The sequence below is a fragment of the Triticum aestivum genome, chromosome 2D (assembly GCF_018294505.1).
Source record: "Triticum aestivum cultivar Chinese Spring chromosome 2D, IWGSC CS RefSeq v2.1, whole genome shotgun sequence".
Lineage (NCBI taxonomy): Eukaryota > Viridiplantae > Streptophyta > Magnoliopsida > Poales > Poaceae > Triticum > Triticum aestivum.
This window is the reverse complement of record NC_057799.1, coordinates 349,995,308-350,014,671: the sequence shown is the minus strand read 5'-3', so window position 1 is coordinate 350,014,671 and position 19,364 is coordinate 349,995,308. Positions and strand designations below refer to the sequence as shown.

Below are 19,364 nucleotides of genomic sequence, written 5' to 3'. Positions count from 1 at the left end.
TACACTAATCTACAAGTTCAAACTTTCAGCAAGCTATGGAACAAATGATTGAACAGCCACAACCACCTGAAGGTGACGAGGCTACCACAGGCACAATGTCACCTCTTGCTGCATTGTGTCAGTATCTCTCCACTAACAGTGCAAAAAGCACCTTCCCGCGTGATTGTGGGTTGGTTGTCAAGGTAACGTCGTCCAAATCGCCTACTGAACAAAATCTTCCGGCTAGACAGAGTGATATATCTATGCTCCAGACACAAGTCCAATCCCTAATGGACGTTGTGTCGGAAACAAAAATAGTGGTTGACAAATGTCGTGAAGATATGAATGGTTTTGAAACCAGACTATCAGACATTTGCTTCGTTGTTCAAGAGCAATGGCGGAAAAAAGGGGAAGATCGTGCTGCTCCATCAGATTCTACAGCCTGAAACATAAGCACTCAGGTCAAATGATTTGTGCTTCTATACATCTGATGGTGCTTTTATCTGCAAGGACTGTAAACTTTATGCCAACAGGCCTTTTGTTGTATGGTTGGCATTTATTTTGCTGTGATACATCATTTATGATGCTGCCAAAGGATGCAGTAATTATGACGCTATTTTTGTATAGTGTAGGTTCATCTTAGTAATGTATTCGGCCGAAAGCTTCATAGGAGCCCAACATGCCAACATTCGTCGAGCCCATTCCAATTGGGCTAAAAACGATTCTGGGCCGAAATTTGCATGTAGCCCACTAAAAATATCTGGGCCTAATCAGCATAAGCTTTCATATTTTTCTGGTAGGCATGTGCCCATAGTGGGCCTTTAACAGGCCTAAATATAATTTGGGCCCTCAGTAATAATAGGCCGTTTACATGTGTAAATATCTCGAGCCCATAAAAAACATGGGCCTTTAATAGGCTGAAAGTAAGATTGGGCCCTGATTGTGCCAAATAATCCACTGGTCTTAGCAGGCCGAAATGGCGGCCCATTTACAATGCGGATCGTCCACAGGCCGAAATTCAGACGGGCCGTAAATGCGCCGACCTACTACACGGGCCTTTAACAGGCAGGAAGTTCGGTCGGGATTGATTAGTGTCATTTTTATGTGGGCCGTTAGTAGGCCCAATGTGGCGTTGGGCCACATATGGCCCATGGATTTCGTCCGACGTTAATAGGCCGAAAGTCACGACAGGCTGAAAGTGGCCCAAATCTGTAGTGGGCCTCTAACAGGCCGAATGTCAGACATGGCCGAATATGACCCATATCCTTCACGGTCGTTTATGGGCTGAAAGTTTCAATGGCCTATAAATGGGCCCAAATGAAGCAGGACCTTTAACAGGCCGGAAACACATCGGGTCGTAATTCGGCCCAAATTCTTAGCGGACTGTTAACGGGCCAGAAGTGACCATTGGCCGCGATGATGACAAGTTTAGGATGGGCCGTTGACGGGCCGATTTGACACTAGCCGTACGGGCCTTAACTGAGAATGTTGGGCCTTTAGCTGGGCCGGCCCATTATGGTCTGCAAAATCTTGTGGGCCTTTAGCTGGGCCGGCCCATTATGGCCCGCTAAATCTTGTGGGCCTTTAGTTGGGTCGGCCCATTTAATCTTTATGGGCCACTTTTGGGCCGGTCCACGTGTCAACGTATCATAGGCGCATCTCGCCCATTGGATGAGTGACACTTGTGCCAACGTGGAGCTGACACGTGGTTCCGTCAGTCAATGAGAATTTTACACGTGGAAAATCGGCATTGGTCGTGACTGTTAGCGGGTTATCGGATCCAAAACCGGACCCGATAGCTTAACGGCGTCCCGTTACGGTGGAGGCCACGTGTCAGTCACCCTTTACGAAAGCACTTCTATGACGCGCAATTTATCGTCATGGAAGTGGACACTTCCATGATGATAATTTTGGTAATGTCATGGAACACTTCTACGACAGCACAAGTATGACTATCTTGATTCTGTCATAAAATTGTCATGGATGTACATGTATGACAGAAAACGTGACCTACTGTGACAAACATGTATCATCACGGAAGTGTATTTTTTTGTAGTGATGACCTCTATGCCATGGCCCATACTGCCCCATTCAAGAAGGCAAAGGCATTCTCTGAGGATGACCTCGATCATCCTGAGAGCTTCACCAACATCTCCTCCCACAACATGCTCGTGAGGTACAGAGACTTTGGGAAGGCGACGAAAGGGGATGACTTCAACCCAAGCCAGAGTCCTTTTGATCCAGAGCTCGTGACACTATCTGGTGACGGGAGGAAACATGGCTCGGTAGCCATTGGGGATGGACTGATACGTTGTACTAGAAGTCTCCCGGAGATTAAGAAGCGACATGCGAGGTCTCTTCCTGAGATACCGCCTCGACCACGGCCAGTGGAGCTCGCCATCGAGGCTAGGGCCCAGGAGCTTCTGGCGGAGGCAAACAGGCAGGCTAAGCAGAGGGAGATCGAGCCAGAGGAGAGGACGGCTAGTCTGTTTGAGGCAGAGAGGAACCGGAACGACGCGTCTCACCGGGCCCTATATGAGCTCCTCGTGGCAAGTTTCTCCTGCATATTAGCCAAATCATGCACGTAATGTTTGTTTCATTACTAACTAATATGACTGACTCGTGAAAACAAAATGTGCAGTCTGTGTGCGAGAAAAACGGTCAAACCCCTCCGCCGATGCCCCAGATTGCTATAGCGGACACGGTGAGTTTCATTTGAATGGTCATTAGTTACTAGTATTCACATTTCAATTGCATCATGCTAACGAGACATTGCAAATGATCTTTGGTGCAGCATGCCTCCTGACAAGGATCGACCGATCCTTCTCCACCTCGCACTAGCGCAACCCCGACCCCGACCGGTCCTTCTCCGTCTGGCACTAGATCAAACCCGACCGGTCCTTCACCTCCGTGACGACGGTAAGTTTCCTCTAGTGTTTTGCTTACCAAATGCATAAATACCTAGACTTAGCTTTATTTCCTCCAAAATGCTTACCATAATGACCTAGACTTAGCTAATCTTCCTCCAAAATGACATAATTAGCTTACTTAGCTCCAAAATGATCTATACTTAGCTTTGTTTCCTCCGAAATGACCTAAGTTAGCTCTAATATGCTAAGTTATCTCTAATATGCTTAGTTAGCTAGGTTTGCTCAATGATGACATACACTTAGCTTACATGTGTAAAAAATGGCATAATTAGCTTACTTAGGTTTGAAATGGCATAACAATCTTGGTAACATCATATATGTCATATAGTTAGCTTATTTTCCTCGAAAATGACATAATAAGCCTAATTAGCTTCAAAATGATCAATTTTACCTAAGTTAGCTCCAAAATGACCTAAGTTAGCTCTAAAATGCTAAATTAGCTCTAATATGCTTAGTTACCTGGGTTAGCTCAATAAAGACCTATAATTAGCTTACTTATGTCAAAAATGGCATAATATGCTTAGTTAACTCAAAAATGGCCAAGTTTACCTAGGTTAGCTCCAATATGATTCATTTTACCTAGGTTAGCTCCAAAATGACATGTTTAACTAGCTTAGCTCTAAAATGACCTACACACTTAGCATTTTTACCTAGCTTAGCTAAAAAATGTTATTTTTTTCCTACCTTAGTTAGAAGAAGAAGAAGATAAAGAAGAGGAGAGGAGACTAAGAAAGAGAAGATAAATTCTTCTTCTTCTTCTTTTTCTTCTTTTTCTTCTAGCTAGTCTTCTTCTTCTTCTTCTTCTAACTTTTATCTTTCCTAATTCGCAGATTTTCTTTACATGAGGAGCTTGTGTTCATGGAGTCTACTCTTTTCCTTGTGCTTCTTTTATGTTCTTCGAAACTTGTTGTTGGATATGTGTTGTTGCAAACTTATTGTTGGATGTGTGTTGGTATGCTTGTGTATATATATCGTCAACTATATATATATATATATGTGTGTGTGTGTGTGTGTGTGTGTGTGTGTGTGTGTGTGTGTGAAATTCTATGAAATTGAATGAATTTAAGAAAAAACAGAAAAAACAAGGGCTATACAGGCTCTTTGCCGTCTGCCAGCAGACGACAAAGAGCTTTGCCATCAACCAGCAGACGGCAAAGCTGCCACGTGGCAGCTACCTATGCAACCTGGGGCACTGGGCTGGCCTATATGGTTGCTTTGTCGTTTGCTGGCAGGCGGCAGACCTTTGCATCTTTGTCGTATGCTAGCAGACGGCATAGCATGCCACGTGGCAGCTACTTGGGCTGGCCTATATGGGCACTTTGCCGTCCGCTGGCTGACGGCAAAGATGCAAAGGGCATGCTATGCCGTCTGCTGGCAGACGACAAAGATGCAAAGGTCTTTGCCATCTGCCAGCGGACGGCAAAGCACGTCATTAACCCCCTAACGGACCTAACCTGCCACGTGTGCCGTTCAGACTATTTGCCGTCTGCCGGCGGACGACAAAGACTATTTCATCTCTGTCGTCCGCCAGTCGACGGCAAAGAGCCCTTTGTCGTAGCTTATTCAGCCGGACCTGTTACCGTCTGCTGACTGACGGCAAATGCCTTTGCCGTCCGCCGGGCATGCCTTTGCCGTCAACCATGGCAGATGGCAAAGTGTCTGATTCCTGTAGTGTACAGAAGTAGCAGAGAAATTTCTGGCGCCGTTGCTGGTGAATCATCTTCTACCACATCAGGTGCCTTTACACAAACTATTTACTTGTTTTTATTTCTTGCCTAATTACTTTTGTCAACTGCAGGGATGTTGAGCCATCCCTATCATTGGCATAGAGAGGTCTCGCCAAGTGAAGTCGCCTACTCTTTCGGTCATGCCTTCTCTGTGCTAGCGATGCGATTGTGAGAAGATAAAGTAGAGAAAGATAAATTGTGGGTCCCATAAACTAGGCTTGATTGTCATGCCACGAGAGCGCCAAATATGTTTCTCGTATCTTTCAACCCAAAGACCTAGTGTATGTAAAATTCACGTACAATTCCCCTTTTGTTATTTCCCCAGAGGGAGAGTCGGCATAAAATTGGCCTGCACAAATCTTGAGGGCGGAATGGACGTCTGCTGTTGCCTGTTGGTGATCCTGGACCAGAACCCGTTAAGCCTGCAGTATCCCCGCCTCCTCTTTTCGGTTATAAAAGGAAGCCATCCTAGAGCCTGGTAACCTCCACTCCGTTCGCAATTTCACATCCATCTTCTTGCCGCCAAAAGCCAAATTCCCCCAAGCCCTCCCCCCTCCCACCCCAAATTGTGCCTGCCAAGAAGAGGCGAAGAACGCGAGGAACGGCGACGCCCATCAATGGATGGCATCCAGGACTGGACGGAGGAGGGGATCAAGGAGGAGGAAGAGCCCGGCCTGCGGAGGCGGGGGCGGACAGCGCGGGCGCAGTCTCCTTCGGCTGATCATGGGCCCCTCAAATTATTCGGGGCGAGGTCGAGGTCGCCGTCTCCTCCGCCTGGCGCCGGGTCGAGGTCGCCGTCTCCTACGCCTAGCGTTGGGTCGAGGTCGCCGTCTCCTCCGCCTGGCGCCGGGTCGAGGCCCGTCCCCCACTCGGTGCGGACGCGAAGGTCCGCAAGGGTGACGGTTGTCCCTGCGGCTGCAGATGGTGCCGGTTCTGGCGGCGCGGGTGGTCCTGGAGGATCCTTCGACTGGGACCTCGGTGCCATGGAGGAGACCGTCTCCTCGACGAGAGATCAGAGCGCGAGGCCGAGGCTGGTCCCTCCACCGGATACCAGCACGAGCTCCGCTTCCATCACAGGAGGTCGAGCACAGGAGGTGGCGGCGGAACGGGAGTTCTCCTTCCCTCCGCTCGAGGCGCCGCCGAAAGTTGTCGACGCGGCGGAGGTTCTTGGCCAGTTCGCCGCCCAGTTCTTGGAGGCAACGATGGGCGCCACCGCAGGCCCCAGGACGGAGAAGATCAAGAAGGAGCTCCTTCTCGATCGGAAGGTGGTCGACCTGGCGGGGCTAGAGAGGTGGCTACGAAAAATGGAGGCGGTCGCCGAGCTCGCCTGGTTCACGGACCTGTGCTCCCACGAGGAGAAAGCGGTGCCCCCGCTCGAGCTCTTCGAGTGCGCATTCCGGGCTCTGGAGGCCGCCCGGTCCGATGAACTCCACCGTTGCAGCGCCGATGCCAGGAGGTTATGGATTGGTCCAGTGGCCGTGCCGGAGTTCTTCTTGTGCCCTTTCTCCAAGAAGTTCATGGAGAAACCAGTCGTCATCACCTCTGGAAAGGTTCGTCAAATCTTTCACCTGCTCTCTGAGATGTACTTCTTGTGCCAGTTGCGTGCTGTTTCACTTGTTTGGGATTAACTAATCAATGGTTCTTGTAACATTTGAAGTACTTTTCATCTTGTAAGACCAGATTGGAAACTCTTATCTAGGTGAAATGTTCAGGTTAGTTCAGACTTTGAAGTTAGCATGATTTTTATCTCTATGAAATCTTGTTAGATTGTTGTGTCAGGGTCAATTGCGATCCTTAAAGTTTGCTTACTCTTCGAGTCTCTCTTGAGTCTTTTTCTTAAGAATTTTGAGTATTGCCCTTTGGATCATAGGATCTCGCTGAGGCTCAGACGTACTATAATTTGTCTAGTTCATATAACAGCATTTTGGTTCAAATATGTGATACTGGTTGGGAACTTGGGATACTTACTGGACCGAGGAAGAAATTTACAAGTGTTTCTGAAACCAAAGCGTTTTATTAGTTGCGGACTTGGGGTAGTTCAGCATGTTGGATTGAGCATAATTCAGAAGCTTGATATGTAATTATATCGTTGTAACGTGATCTATAAAAGTTGAACTTCTCACTTAAATTTGATCAGATAATATCTATGAAGTTAAATCCAGTGAAAAACTAGTGTGCTGCAGTGGAGTTACTTCTTGGGCCAGTTGTGTGCTGTTTGATTGCAACTTTTTGTAGGTAGCTTACCAAGCTAACCGCTTGGTATGCTTTTTAATTTGTGCTGTTTCACTTGTTTGGGATTAACTAATGCAATGGGTCTTGTAACATTTGAAGTACGCTTACTTAATTCCTTTTGTTTGGATCATGGATGCGCACCGTTTTCATGTTGTAAGACCAGTTTGGAAACTCTTATGTAGTTCAAATGTTCAGGTCGTTAGTTCAGACATTGAATTAGCATGATTTTTATCTCTATATGAAATCTTGTTACATTGTTGTGTCAGGGTCAATTGAGATCCTTAAATTTTTGCTTACTCTTCAAGTCTCTCTCGAGTCTGTTTCTGGAGAATTTTGAGAATCTACCTGAGAATCAGACGCACTAATTCATATAACAGCATTTTGGTTCCAATACGTCATACTGGTTGGGAACTTGGGATACTTAGTGGGTTGGGGGAAAAAATAGAAATGTTTCTGAAATCCTAGTGTTTTATTAGTTGCAGACTTGGGGTAGTTCAGCATCTTGGATTGAGCATAACTCAGAAGATTGAATGTAGTTACATACAAAAAAATCTTTGTAAAGTTTAATCTGTAAACGTTGAACTTCTCACCAAAATTTGATCAGATAATATCCCTGAAGTTAAAGTGAAAAAATGGTGTACTGCAATGCAGTTACTTGTAGCTGGGATCGATCTGATGAAAAAACTACTGGGTTAAAAGTATCACAGATAGTTTTTCTGCTGATAATATAATTTCATTTGTTTGGATGTGCTTGTTTTGGATGAGATGATGCAATGGGTGTTGTACTGTTGTTCTTGATTTTCTCACTTATTTAGTAGCTTTGACTTTCCTGTTAGCAAGAGTATTCCTTATCTGACCATGAAAATATGTAATGCTATTGTTTCTACAGATTCAAGAACTCAGATTGTAACTAGATACATTTTCACTATTCCTCTCTATGACATCTTGTTTGGTTGCAGTGCAAAGGTCAATTGAGAATTTGAGATCCTTTCTGTAGAACTGTAGATGCTTGCTTGTTGACTGCCTAGAGTTTGGTTGCAGATTTCACTTGTTTGGGATTAACTAATGCAATGGTTCTTGTAACATTTGAAGTACTTTTCATCTTGTAAGACCAGATTGGAAACTCTTATCTAGTTGAAATGTTCAGGTTAGTTCAGACTTTGAAGTTAGCATGATTTTTGTCTCTATGAAATCTTGTTAGATTGTTGTGTCAGCGTCAATTGAGATCCTTAAAGTTTGCTTGCTCTTCAAGTCTCTCTTGAGTCTGTTTCTGAAGAATTTTGAGTACTGCCCTTTGGATCATAGGATCTCGCTGTGGATCAGACGTACTGTAATTTGTCTAGTTCATATAACAGCATTTTGGTTCAAATATGTGATACTGGTTGGGAACTTGGGATACTTACTGGATTGAGGAAGAAATTTAGAAGTGTTTCTGAAACCAAAGCGTTTTATTAGTTGCGGACTTGGGGTAGTTCAGCATGTTGGATTGAGCATAATTGAGAAGCTTGATATGTAATATATTGTTTTAACGTGATCTGTAAAAGTTGAACTTCTGACTAAAATTGATCAGACAATATCCCTGAAGTTAAATCCAGAGAAAAACTGCCAGTTGTGTGCTGTTTAATTTGTGCTGAAGTTAAAGTGAAAAAATGGTGTACTGCAATGGAGTTACTTGTAGCTGGGATCGATCTGATGAAAAAACTGCTGTGTTAAAAGTATCGCAGATAGTTTTTCTGCTGATAATATAATTTCATTTGTTTGGATGTGCTTGTTTTGGATGAGATGATGCAATGGGTGTTGTACTGTTGTTCTTGATTTTCTCACTTATTTAGTAGCTTTGACTTTCCTATTAGCAAGAGTATTTCTTATCTGACCATGAAAATATGTAATGCTATTGTTTCTACAGATTCAAGAAGTCAGATTGTAACTAGACACATTTTCATTATTCTTCTCTATGACATCTTGTTTGGTTGCAGTGCAAAGGTCAATTGAGAATTTGAGATCCTTTCTGTAGAACTGTAGATGCTTGCTTGTTGACTGCCTAGAGTTTGTTTCTAAGAATTTAGTGTGGATCGTAGGATGTCGCTGATATTTGGGTGTGTTTGTTCAAATACGGTCCTGCTGTTTTACTGATCAGGATACTAGTGGATGTCAATCTCATAAGAGGATCTGTTCGCAGGGTTTCTGAAAACCTTATTAGTTCTGGGTTGGGACAGTCTTTCTTTTTTCCTCCCAAAAAAACACAAAAGCTTTATTACTTGATAAATGTCAAAACAAACCTTCTATTACTTGTTTTTTGGTATCGTGTTTTGTTCACTGGATTTTTTTACTATTCTGTAATTAATATATAGGCAGACACTGCATGTTAATAGAACTGTAATATCTTCTTTTTGTATGCTTCATCTCCTTGGTTGCTGGCTGCAGACCGTTGATCAGTCTGAACTGGAGAAATGGTGGAAGAAAAACAAACGCATGTGTCCAGTTACCGGCGAGGTCCTCACGCACAGCATCTTCATCCCTGATGCGCTCATTGCGCTGTACATTTCGCGTTGGCGTGCCACAAACAGGATCGGTGATCTGACAGCACCCACCGATCCACCAGCTATCTCTCCCGAGGAGGAAGCCCTGTTCAAGGAAGTCGCCCTCTTGGCCAACTCCCCCAGGAGCTCTAAAGAGGATTACGAGGCTATCCTGCGCCTTCTCGCCGACCAGGAGCGGTGCTCATTCCTGCATCTGCTGGGGCGCAGCCTGTGAGTTACAGCACATGCTATATTAGGCTAAATCGAGTTCGTCCGAGTCTGTACAGGATAGCCGAAGTATAAGGTGATTCCTTAGTCGTTTTCCATCCAATCTCTAGGAGTTAAGTAGAGTCCTAAACCAGATTGACTTGTGGTCTGGGTCACGTCGTGTTGGGCAAGTTAGGAGGCCGTGTTGGACGTGAGGTCGGTTCATTGAGCCATATATATATAAAGCAAAGGAAACGAGATTGAAAAGCTGCGAATTTGGGCAGCACCAAAACCATTGTCTCTGTCCTTATTTTCCTAAGCTAGCTACTTCACGTTTTGATCTGGGAACTAACAATTGGTAATCAGAGCTTCGGCGTGGAGGCAGCCAGCGTGTACGTATCTTCTCGGCGGAAGGAACTCATCGAGGAGGATCGTACAGTCCGGAGCGGAAGGTACTTGTCCAGGATAGGAGGAACTCGTCCAGAAGCAGCCTGCATCAGCGATGGCGGACAAGACGAAGAGCCCAGCAGATGCGTCCGGCGCCGCTAAATTACTTGCAGTGCCCGGGTCGCAGTACCCACGATTCGATCGTGAGAATTTCAGGGTCTGGCAGGTCCTGATGGAGTGCGCCCTCCGAGCCAATGAGCTGTGGGACGCCGTCGATCCTGGCGGTGATGCTTTCAAGAAAGTTGGAGCAGAACATCGCAAGGATAGACAGGCAGCATCGGCAATTTACTCTGTGATGCCAATGGATGTCTTGCAGCATCTGATCTCAAAGGAAACAGCCAAAGAAGCATGGGACGCCCTGAAGGTTCTGTACGAGGGGCATGCTCGTGTGAAGCAGGCCAACCTGCAAACTATGTTGAGGAATTACGAGACACTGGTGATGGCTGATGATGAAACCGTAGATGCGTTCGCGTCACGGGTGGTCACACTTGTCAATGGAATTCGTGCCCTTGGCGAAAATCTGACTGAAACATCTGTTGTCCGGAGGTTCTTGCGCGCTGCGCCTCCTCGGTATATGCAGATCGTGACTGCAATTGAGCAGTGCGTCAATTTGGCGACGCTTAGTATCGACGACCTAGTCGGGCGCTACAAGGCGCACGACGAACGTATGCGTTACAGCCAAGGAGATGCGAAGCATGATGAGCAAGTAATGCTCACCCTGGCACAGTGGCAAGCACTAAGCTTAAGGGAAAAGAAGGGAGGCAGCGAGGCATCCGGCAGCGGCTCGAAGCAGGACTGGGCACCACGAGATCAGAACAAGAAGGGCACCGGTGCCGACGGTGCTCCAAAGAAAAAGAAATTTGACAAGCGCAAGATAAAGTGCCACAATTGTGGTCTGATGGGGCACTTCAAGTCGGAGTGCCGGAAACCCGTAAAGGAGCGGGCGTATGTTGCCAAGAAAGGCGACAAGGATGACGATCCGGCGAACCTCCTGTTATGTGAGATATGCGAGTACACGGAGGATGACACGCAGCCAGAGGAAGTCGAGACCGTCACACTTGTGGAGAAAAAAGTATATCTCCACGAGGAAGAAGAGAAGAGGGCCGGCAATGTTTGGTACTTGGACACAGGCGCTAGCAACCATATGACAGGGGACAGTGCACAGTTCTCTGAGTTGAGTGCCGCAGTCAACGGAACAGTCAGGTTTGGCGATGGCACGACGGTCCCAATCAAAGGTAAAGGGACTGTCATCTTCGAGTCAAAGAGTGGTGAGCACAAGGTGCTTACAGATGTGTATTACATCCCCCGTCTAAAGACAAACATTATAAGTCTAGGACAGCTTGAGGAGCGTGGGTGTAAAATTGTGCTCGAGGATGGATACCTATGGGGGTATGATCGCGAGAGAAAACTGATGATGCGTGTGAAGCGGTCGAGGAACAGGCTGTATGTTTTGAACCTAGACCGTGCTGATCCGGTGTGTCTGTTGGCAAACTTTGATGAAGAAGCTTGGAGGTGGCACTCACGCTATGGGCATCTTAATTTCCATGCCCTACGGCAGCTCGGCCAGAAGAATATGGTACGAGGGCTGCCATGTATAGATCATGTTGATCAGCTGTGCAATGGCTGCCTTGTTGGCAAGCAGCGGCGAGCCGCGTTCCCGAGGGAGGCAAAGTTTAGAGCTTCGAAGGTACTGGAGCTTGTTCATGGTGACTTGTGTGGACCAATCACACCAGCGACTCCTGCAGGGAAGAAGTATTTCTTGCTGATTGTTGATGATTTCAGTCGGTACATGTGGCTAATACTACTGAGAACCAAAGATGAGGCTTTGGAAGCTTTCAGGAAAATCAAGACTGCCGCTGAAGTGGAGTCAGAAGAGAAGCTGAAAGCGTTACGTACAGATCATGGTGGGGAATTTAACTCTAATAAGTTCAAGGCATACTGTGAGAAACATGGCATTAAGCGGTACTTGACGGCACCCTATACTCCGCAGCAGAACGGCGTTGTGGAGCGCAGAAATCAGACCATAGTTGCAATGGCAAGAAGTATGCTGAAAAGCAAGAATTTGCCAGGAAAATTCTGGGGAGAAGCCGTGACTACTGCAGTGTATTTACTCAATAGAGCTCCGACGAAGAGTGTTGTCGGAAGAACGCCATATGAAGCATGGTGCGGCAGAAAACCCACAGTCGATCACCTCCGCACGTTCGGATGCATAGCACATGTGAAGACCGTGGGAGGGCATGTTGGGAAGTTGGCGGACAGGAGTTCCCCAACTATCCTACTCGGTTATGAGGCCGGATCCAAAGCATATCGAGTCTACAATCCCGTGACGAAGAAAGTACAAGTGTCACGTGACATAGTATTTGATGAAGAAAAGGCATGGAATTGGGACGACGCAGCAGTAGCAGATCGCCCCACGCAAGGTGATGATATTTTCGTTGTGACATTTAATCACATCAACCATGCAGGCCATGACCATGATGACGACGGGCACGAAGATGGCCATGATGTCGACGACGACAACGACCTAGGTGACGGTGCGCCGGCTACTCCATCAGCACAAACAAAAGTGCCAAGTTATGGGTCGCCGAGCTGCTCCTCGCCATGGGTGGACGATCCATGGTGGACTGAAGACGGCGACACAGGATCGGCTACTGGTGGTGCAGCACCTAGTGCCACAGTCGACACGCGGCCAATAATGTCCACAACAGTAGATGAAGACTCTCCAAGTTCAGTGGGACGAAGCACGGTGGCTGGGTCCCCTGAGCGGACTCCGGGAAGAGCACCAACGCCGGTGAAACTCCGGCGAGTCCTAGATCTCTACCCTAAGGAGGCCCTTCGGAAGATCAATCCTGTGAGGATGAAAAAGGTCAGAAGGGAGTGTCTACTCATCACAGAAGAACCAGCCACGTTCGAGGAGGCGAACGAAGAAGAATCATGGCGTAAAGCTATGGATGACGAGCTTGGTTCAATCCAGGATAATGACACATGGAGTCTTGTTAATCTTCCTGATGGGCACAAAGCAATAGGTCTCAAGTGGGTCTTCAAAGTTAAAAAGGACTCACAGGGTGCCGTGGTGAAGCATAAGGCTCGTTTGGTAGCCAAAGGATATGTCCAACAGCAGGGTGTAGATTTTGAAGAAGTATTTGCTCCAGTTGCACGAATGGAATCAGTACGGTTGTTGATTGCTCTAGCAGCCCAAGAAGCTTGGTTTTTACACCATATGGATGTGAAGTCTGCGTTTCTGAATGGAGAACTAGAGGAAGAAGTGTACGTGAAGCAGCCCACTGGTTTTATCAAGAAGGGAGAAGAGTATAAAGTATTCAAATTGCACAAAGCTTTGTATGGCTTGCGGCAGGCACCTAGGGCATGGAATACCAAACTTGATAGTACCTTGATTTCACTCGGTTTTGTGAAGTGTCCGCTTGAGCACGCTATGTACAAGAGAGGCACCGGTTCAGATATTGGCGTGTATGTAGATGATCTCTTGATCACAGGAGCTGATGAAAGGGAAATTGGAAGGTTCAAGAAGCAAATGAAGGAATTATTTAAAATGAGTGATCTGGGCTTGTTAAGCTATTACCTCGGGATCGAGGTGCGTCAAAGTAAAGACGGGATCACGTTGTGCCAGGAGGCATATGCCTTGAAGATCTTGCAGAATTGTGGCATGGAGGATTGTAATCCTTCGCAAACGCCTATGGAGGCGAGGCTGAAGTTGAGCAAGAGGAGCAAGGCGCCGACTGTTGATTCAACCGAGTACCGAAGTATTGTCGGAAGTTTACGATATCTTGTGAACACTAGGCCAGATTTGGCATACTCGGTTGGCATAGTAAGCAGGTACATGGAGAACCCTACCACTGAGCATTTGACTGTTGTGAAACAGATTTTGAGATATGTGAAAGGGACTCTGAAGTATGGTTGCAAGTACACAAGGAAGAAGGAGGACAAATCACTTCTAGTGGGCTATAGCGATAGTGACTTGGCAGGGGATGTAGATGACCGAAAGAGTACATGGGGTGTTGCATACTTTCTGGGAGAAAATCTGATCACTTGGTTATCGCAGAAGCAAAAGGTGGTTGCCCTCTCATCTTGTGAAGCCGAATACATTGCAGCGGCGACAGCGGCGTGTCAAGGAGTGTGGCTCAGTAGACTCCTTGCTGATTTGACGAACCAGCAGCCAGAACAAGTAAAGCTTAGAGTTGATAACAAATCCACAATATCATTGTGCAAAAACCCCGTTCATCATAATCGCAGCAAGCACATTGATATAAGGTACCATTACATCAGAGAATGTGTAGAAGAAGGCAAGGTGGAGGTGGATTATGTCAGCACTAAAGATCAACTCGCAGATATACTAACGAAGTCGTTGGGAAGACTGAAGTTTCAGGAGATGCGCGAGAAGATTGGAGTCGTGGCTGTTAAGTAGTCGCATTTGTGCTTAGAGGGGTGATTGTGAGTTACAGCACATGCTATATTAGGCTAAATCGAGTTCGTCCGAGTCTGTACAGGATAGCCGAAGTATAAGGTGATTCCTTAGTCGTTTTCCATCCAATCTCTAGGAGTTAAGTAGAGTCCTAAACCAGATTGACTTGTGGTCTGGGTCACGTCGTGTTGGGCAAGTTAGGAGGCCGTGTTGGACGTGAGGTCGGTTCATTGAGCCATATATATATAAAGCAAAGGAAACGAGATTGAAAAGCTGCGAATTTGGGCAGCACCAAAACCATTGTCTCTGTCCTTATTTTTCTAAGCTAGCTACTTCACGTTTTGATCTGGGAACTAACACAGCCCAGGGACAATAACCAAGCTCGCCTGCGTCCTGCCGGAGACATGCCTGGAGCCTCACCCTGAGCTGGACGACGTCGTCCTGGAGATCCTTGCCAGGGCAGCCTCCTACAGCCCCAACAAGGAGGTTTTCGGAGACGACCGGTACGCCATACCCGTGCTGATCGCGAGGGCATTGCTGGGGCCAGTGCCCACCAGGGCCAAGTGCGCCCGGATCCTTGGGCTGCTGGCTGACAACTACTACAACAAGATCAAGATCGGTGAGCTTGGAGGCTTTGCTCCACTGATGGAGCTGCTGCTGGTGGGAGACATTGATGTGAAGAAGACGGTGGCGGTGGCTCTGGCCAGCCTGTGCGAGGCCGAGGAGAACTGGAGCAGATTTGTGCGGGAGGGGGTGGCGGATGCCGCCATATCTCTGATGCGGAACCACAGGCTGGTGGACGAGGCTCACAGCATCTTGTTGCAGGTCGAGGGCTTCCACCTGGCCATGCAGGACATCATCGACAAGTTGGAGTCGTTCCCCGACGACGGCGACGAGATGTGCAAGGATATGGTTGATCGGCTCTGGCGTAGCTTCATCGCATCATCAACACCATCTGGTCGAGCAAGACAAGCTGACAACCACCCTCCCGAGGCGGCGGCGTCGTCATCGTCATCGACACCATCATCCTCAGAGGACGATGTTGAGGCTATCGTTTCATGGCTGCAGAGGAGGTCGTACAACCACCGGACATACAGGTGGAGAGACTATCGCTGATCCCTTCATATTCGTGGTGTAAAGAACCAACCATAACAGGAGGCTAAAAGCAGCAGTACGTAGCTGATCATAACTGTAGCTCAAACAGGCAGTGATATATACAGTAGTAAACCTCTGGATGACAAGCTATAGTGAAACATACGGTTGGCACTGTCACTTCGAATTCCATGAGTTGTAGGTAAAGGCCCAAATGTAATTCCTGATACAGTGCTGCTCAGTTTTCTTGCTGTACAATGGATCCAATACCATACTTTTGTTTGTGCATATCAGATGAATTTTGAATGTCTAGGATTCAACAAGATGGGGCCATCCCAACATAAATCCCTGTTGGTTGCATATGCTTTGTTGTTTTACCATGTCAGTTGGTACCAAGATACTCCCTCCGTAAAGAAATATAAGAGCATTTAGATCACTAAACGTTCTTATATTTCTTTACGGAGGGAGTACTATATAAAAGTGAGTGCTACTCCCTCCGTTCCTAAATGTAAGTCTTTTTAAAGATGCCAACAAGTGACTACATACGGAGTAAAATGAGTGAATACACACTCTAAAATATGTCTAGATACATCCGTATGTTGTAATTTATTTGAAATGTCTAAAAAGACTTATATTTAGGAACGGAGGGAGTACATAAGATGAATAGATTACTTCGGTATTAATAATGTACCAACTACAGTAGTAAGCTTTGAGTTTCAAAAAGAGAGGTGAACACTTAGGTGTTCCTTCCGTGTGCTGTCCGTGTAGCTAGCTAGTTTGGTGAACCGTATGTTGCCGGGCGGTGCGTGCGTGTATGCTGGATGTGTAGGGTGAATCCATGGAGGGAGCTAGCTTAGTGGTGGTTGGTGTGGCTTGGGGACGTACTTGCGCGCCCAGAGCTGCCGCCCGTTGACGAGCAGCTTCACGAGGCGCTGGCCGCCCAGCACCGCCTCCGCCACGGACGCCCACCGGAACGCGACCCTGCCGTACCTCGGCGGCTCCCCCAGCGGCGGCGCCCTCTCGATCATCACGCTCTCCACGCACCCCTCGCCCCACCTCCTGCACCAATACATACATACATGGTTAATACATACATACAGTAATAATGTTTAGCAGAATGGTGGACAATGATCGGTCGATCAATCATCAGGGTGACGTTAAAAGTGGTGCGTACTGTACTGCATCGAGCAGCAGCGGGCACGTCTCACAGGATTGCTGCTGTTGCTGCCGCGGCAGGCTAGCTAGCTGTGACCGAAAAGAAGGCAGGCCACCAGGCCTCCAAAACCAAAAGCAGCGCAACAAAACTTCCAAAACCGGAAGGCAAAGTTTTGCTTTTGACGATGCGACCGAGTCAAAGCAGCTGTACAGGCTACGTATACTGCCCCTACGATACGATACCAGCTCATCCGCTCCGCGACAGCTCTGCCTTGGCTCTTGTGGCCTCGCGCAAAGCACCTGACACGACAGAGGGCAAGACCAGAAAATAACAGGGGAAAGGAAGGAGACTCCTCCTACGCTGCAGGCTACGAATTCATCCTACGGCTCGCCAACCCAATGAAACAGCTAAAACCACGGAGTAACTGTGTGAAGACACAGTAACAGCGTTTTGTGGAGTAATAAAACATGTTTTCATCGTTAAGAAAAGCCACAAATGCATGTAGTAGTAGGAGTATGTGTGCAACGGAGCAGTCAAAGGAGTGCATGCATGCAAAAGTCTATGATTAGTCGGGGGCTTTGCTTTGCTTTGCTTCGGGATTTGGGAGCTACGTACTCTGTGAAGTAGGCACTGATCTCCTCGCGCGTTAATGGGAACCCCTTGGAGAACGTGATGAACAGCGACCGCCCGCCCTCGCCCTCCTCGTCGGCGTCGCCGGGCCGGTACGGCGCCGCCAGCTCCGCCGGGACTGCGCCGCCCTCCTTCTCGTGCCGCCGCAGCAGCGCCTGCAGCCGGTCGTCGAACACCAGCGCCCCGACGCCCCGCAGGACGCCCGCCACGCCACGCCGCGCGCGCGGCTCGCCGCCGCCCGGGACCAGCCCGGCCAGGAACGGGCGCGCGTCCGCGGCCACTGCCCCTCCGCAGCCGCCGCACACGAGCGGCATCCCGCCGCCCTGACGACGGTGCGGCCGCGGCCAGGCGATGCCGTGCAGGACGGCGAGGGCGTCGGAGACGAGCCGCACGGCGTCGGCCGGGGTGCGGACCTCGTGGCACACGCTGGCGATCGCGTCGACGCCCACGCTGTGGTGCACCCACATGAGGAGCGCAACGGCGTCGCGGGCGGGCTGCCGGCCGGCGCCGAGCGAGACGAGGTGCTCGTAGGCGGCGCGGTCGACGCGGTGGAAGGCCAGGACGTCGCGCACGGTGGGCTCCATGTCCGGCCGGCTAGCGAGCACGTACGTGTGCGCGCTTGGAGAGCGCGTACTGTCGAGTCAGTCCTGGTGTGGTGTGAACCTTTGGTGGTTTGCTCGGTGTGTTTCGGTGCTCGGGTTTTAAAAGTGGCCTCGTTTCAGAATGCAGAAAGGCATACTCTACAAACGTGCTCACACGTAAATTACTACTACAAGTAATTGCTCGTCTCATAATATGAACACGAAACTACGTAAAATTTTGTAAGTGTCCAAATAATCTGAGAGAAAAGTAAATCATGTGTACACGAGGATGTCATCTGTATGTGTCTAAATTTTCATGTAATACATTTTTTTTTGTTTTAGTATACTTATGAGCATATCTGTATGTTTGCTATTACAAATCGTAAAATAAATATGTACCTTATGTACCTCACATGTTAAAGTACTATGTCTTAATGAATTTTTGCACTTACGTAGAATACATTTCAAATTTCAGTTCATATACTGATATATTTCAAATTTCATTTGGGACTTTCAATTATATTTTTTGAGTCATTTTCCAGAGCCCGAGCTCCAAATAGCCTCACTCCATCTCTTTGTTCCATATGTAACTTTATATCTTTCGTTACTTTCATTTAATATGAAAATTTAACACGTGACTATATAACACTTAGTAGTACTCCCTCCGATTCTTTTTTCCTTGCGCATAAACAACAGCCTGCTTTGTGGACGTAGATGCCCCTGCGCGCATGGATGGGAGAAGCACCAGCTATAAATGCCCCATGCAGCCATTGGCTCTCCGCCCCTGTCCTCTTCGTTCTCCCCTACCCACGCACGCCTGCATGCGCGGATGCTCTTTCTGCATGGTTGTCTCTCTGACACAACCTGCACGCCGTGGCGCTAGCCTATGAGGCGAAGCGGAGGTGGAACGGTATTTCTAGAAAGAATATGCTCAAGATCTGAACACACAGAATATTGCGGATATTTTGGCATAAAGTTATACGCAGAGTAAATGGGATCGAAGAGAGTACTATGGACTTTCGGAGGACGTTTGAATGTGATCTTAGTGGGAGTTCAAAAGTTGTATGTTCATAATCAAATTTGTCGACAATTTCAACTTTTTCGTAGTATAATTGACATACAAATTTCAAAAAGCTTAATATTTCTTAAATCATCATCAGGTGAGGCCGGGAGTGGAAGGGGGCGAAAGCAAACATTGGTGTAAGAGAAAGACAAATGCAAAAGAACATGTGAACAAAACGACCGCTCCAATGGCCGGACGTAAATCAGATGTCTCTGTATCATGAGCCTGGAAGCAGTTAATTGGCGAGTAAGGGCATCTCCAAAATGGACCCTCAAACCGCTCGCAACTGTGCAGTCCAGACATGTGTACCCATCCAACGCGGGCCTATATCGGTCCGCCGAGCGGTCCAGACGTACTTTTTCCGGCAAACTCAAGACAAAC

The 19,364-nt window shown here is 47.6% G+C and overlaps 1 protein-coding gene across 1 annotated transcript; it reads left to right on the top strand.

Annotated features, from left to right (window-relative positions):
- Window positions 1–5,135: 5,135 nt before the first annotated feature.
- On the top strand, window positions 5,136–15,850 carry LOC123053098 (uncharacterized). Its single transcript, XM_044476497.1, has 6 exons — window positions 5,136–6,186; window positions 6,872–6,895; window positions 8,070–8,193; window positions 8,775–8,851; window positions 9,293–9,618; window positions 14,824–15,850. The coding sequence occupies exons 1-6, from the start codon at window positions 5,254–5,256 to the stop codon at window positions 15,575–15,577; spliced, it is 2,238 nt and encodes a 745-aa protein (XP_044332432.1). The 5' UTR covers window positions 5,136–5,253; the 3' UTR covers window positions 15,578–15,850.
- Window positions 15,851–19,364: the final 3,514 nt, after the last annotated feature.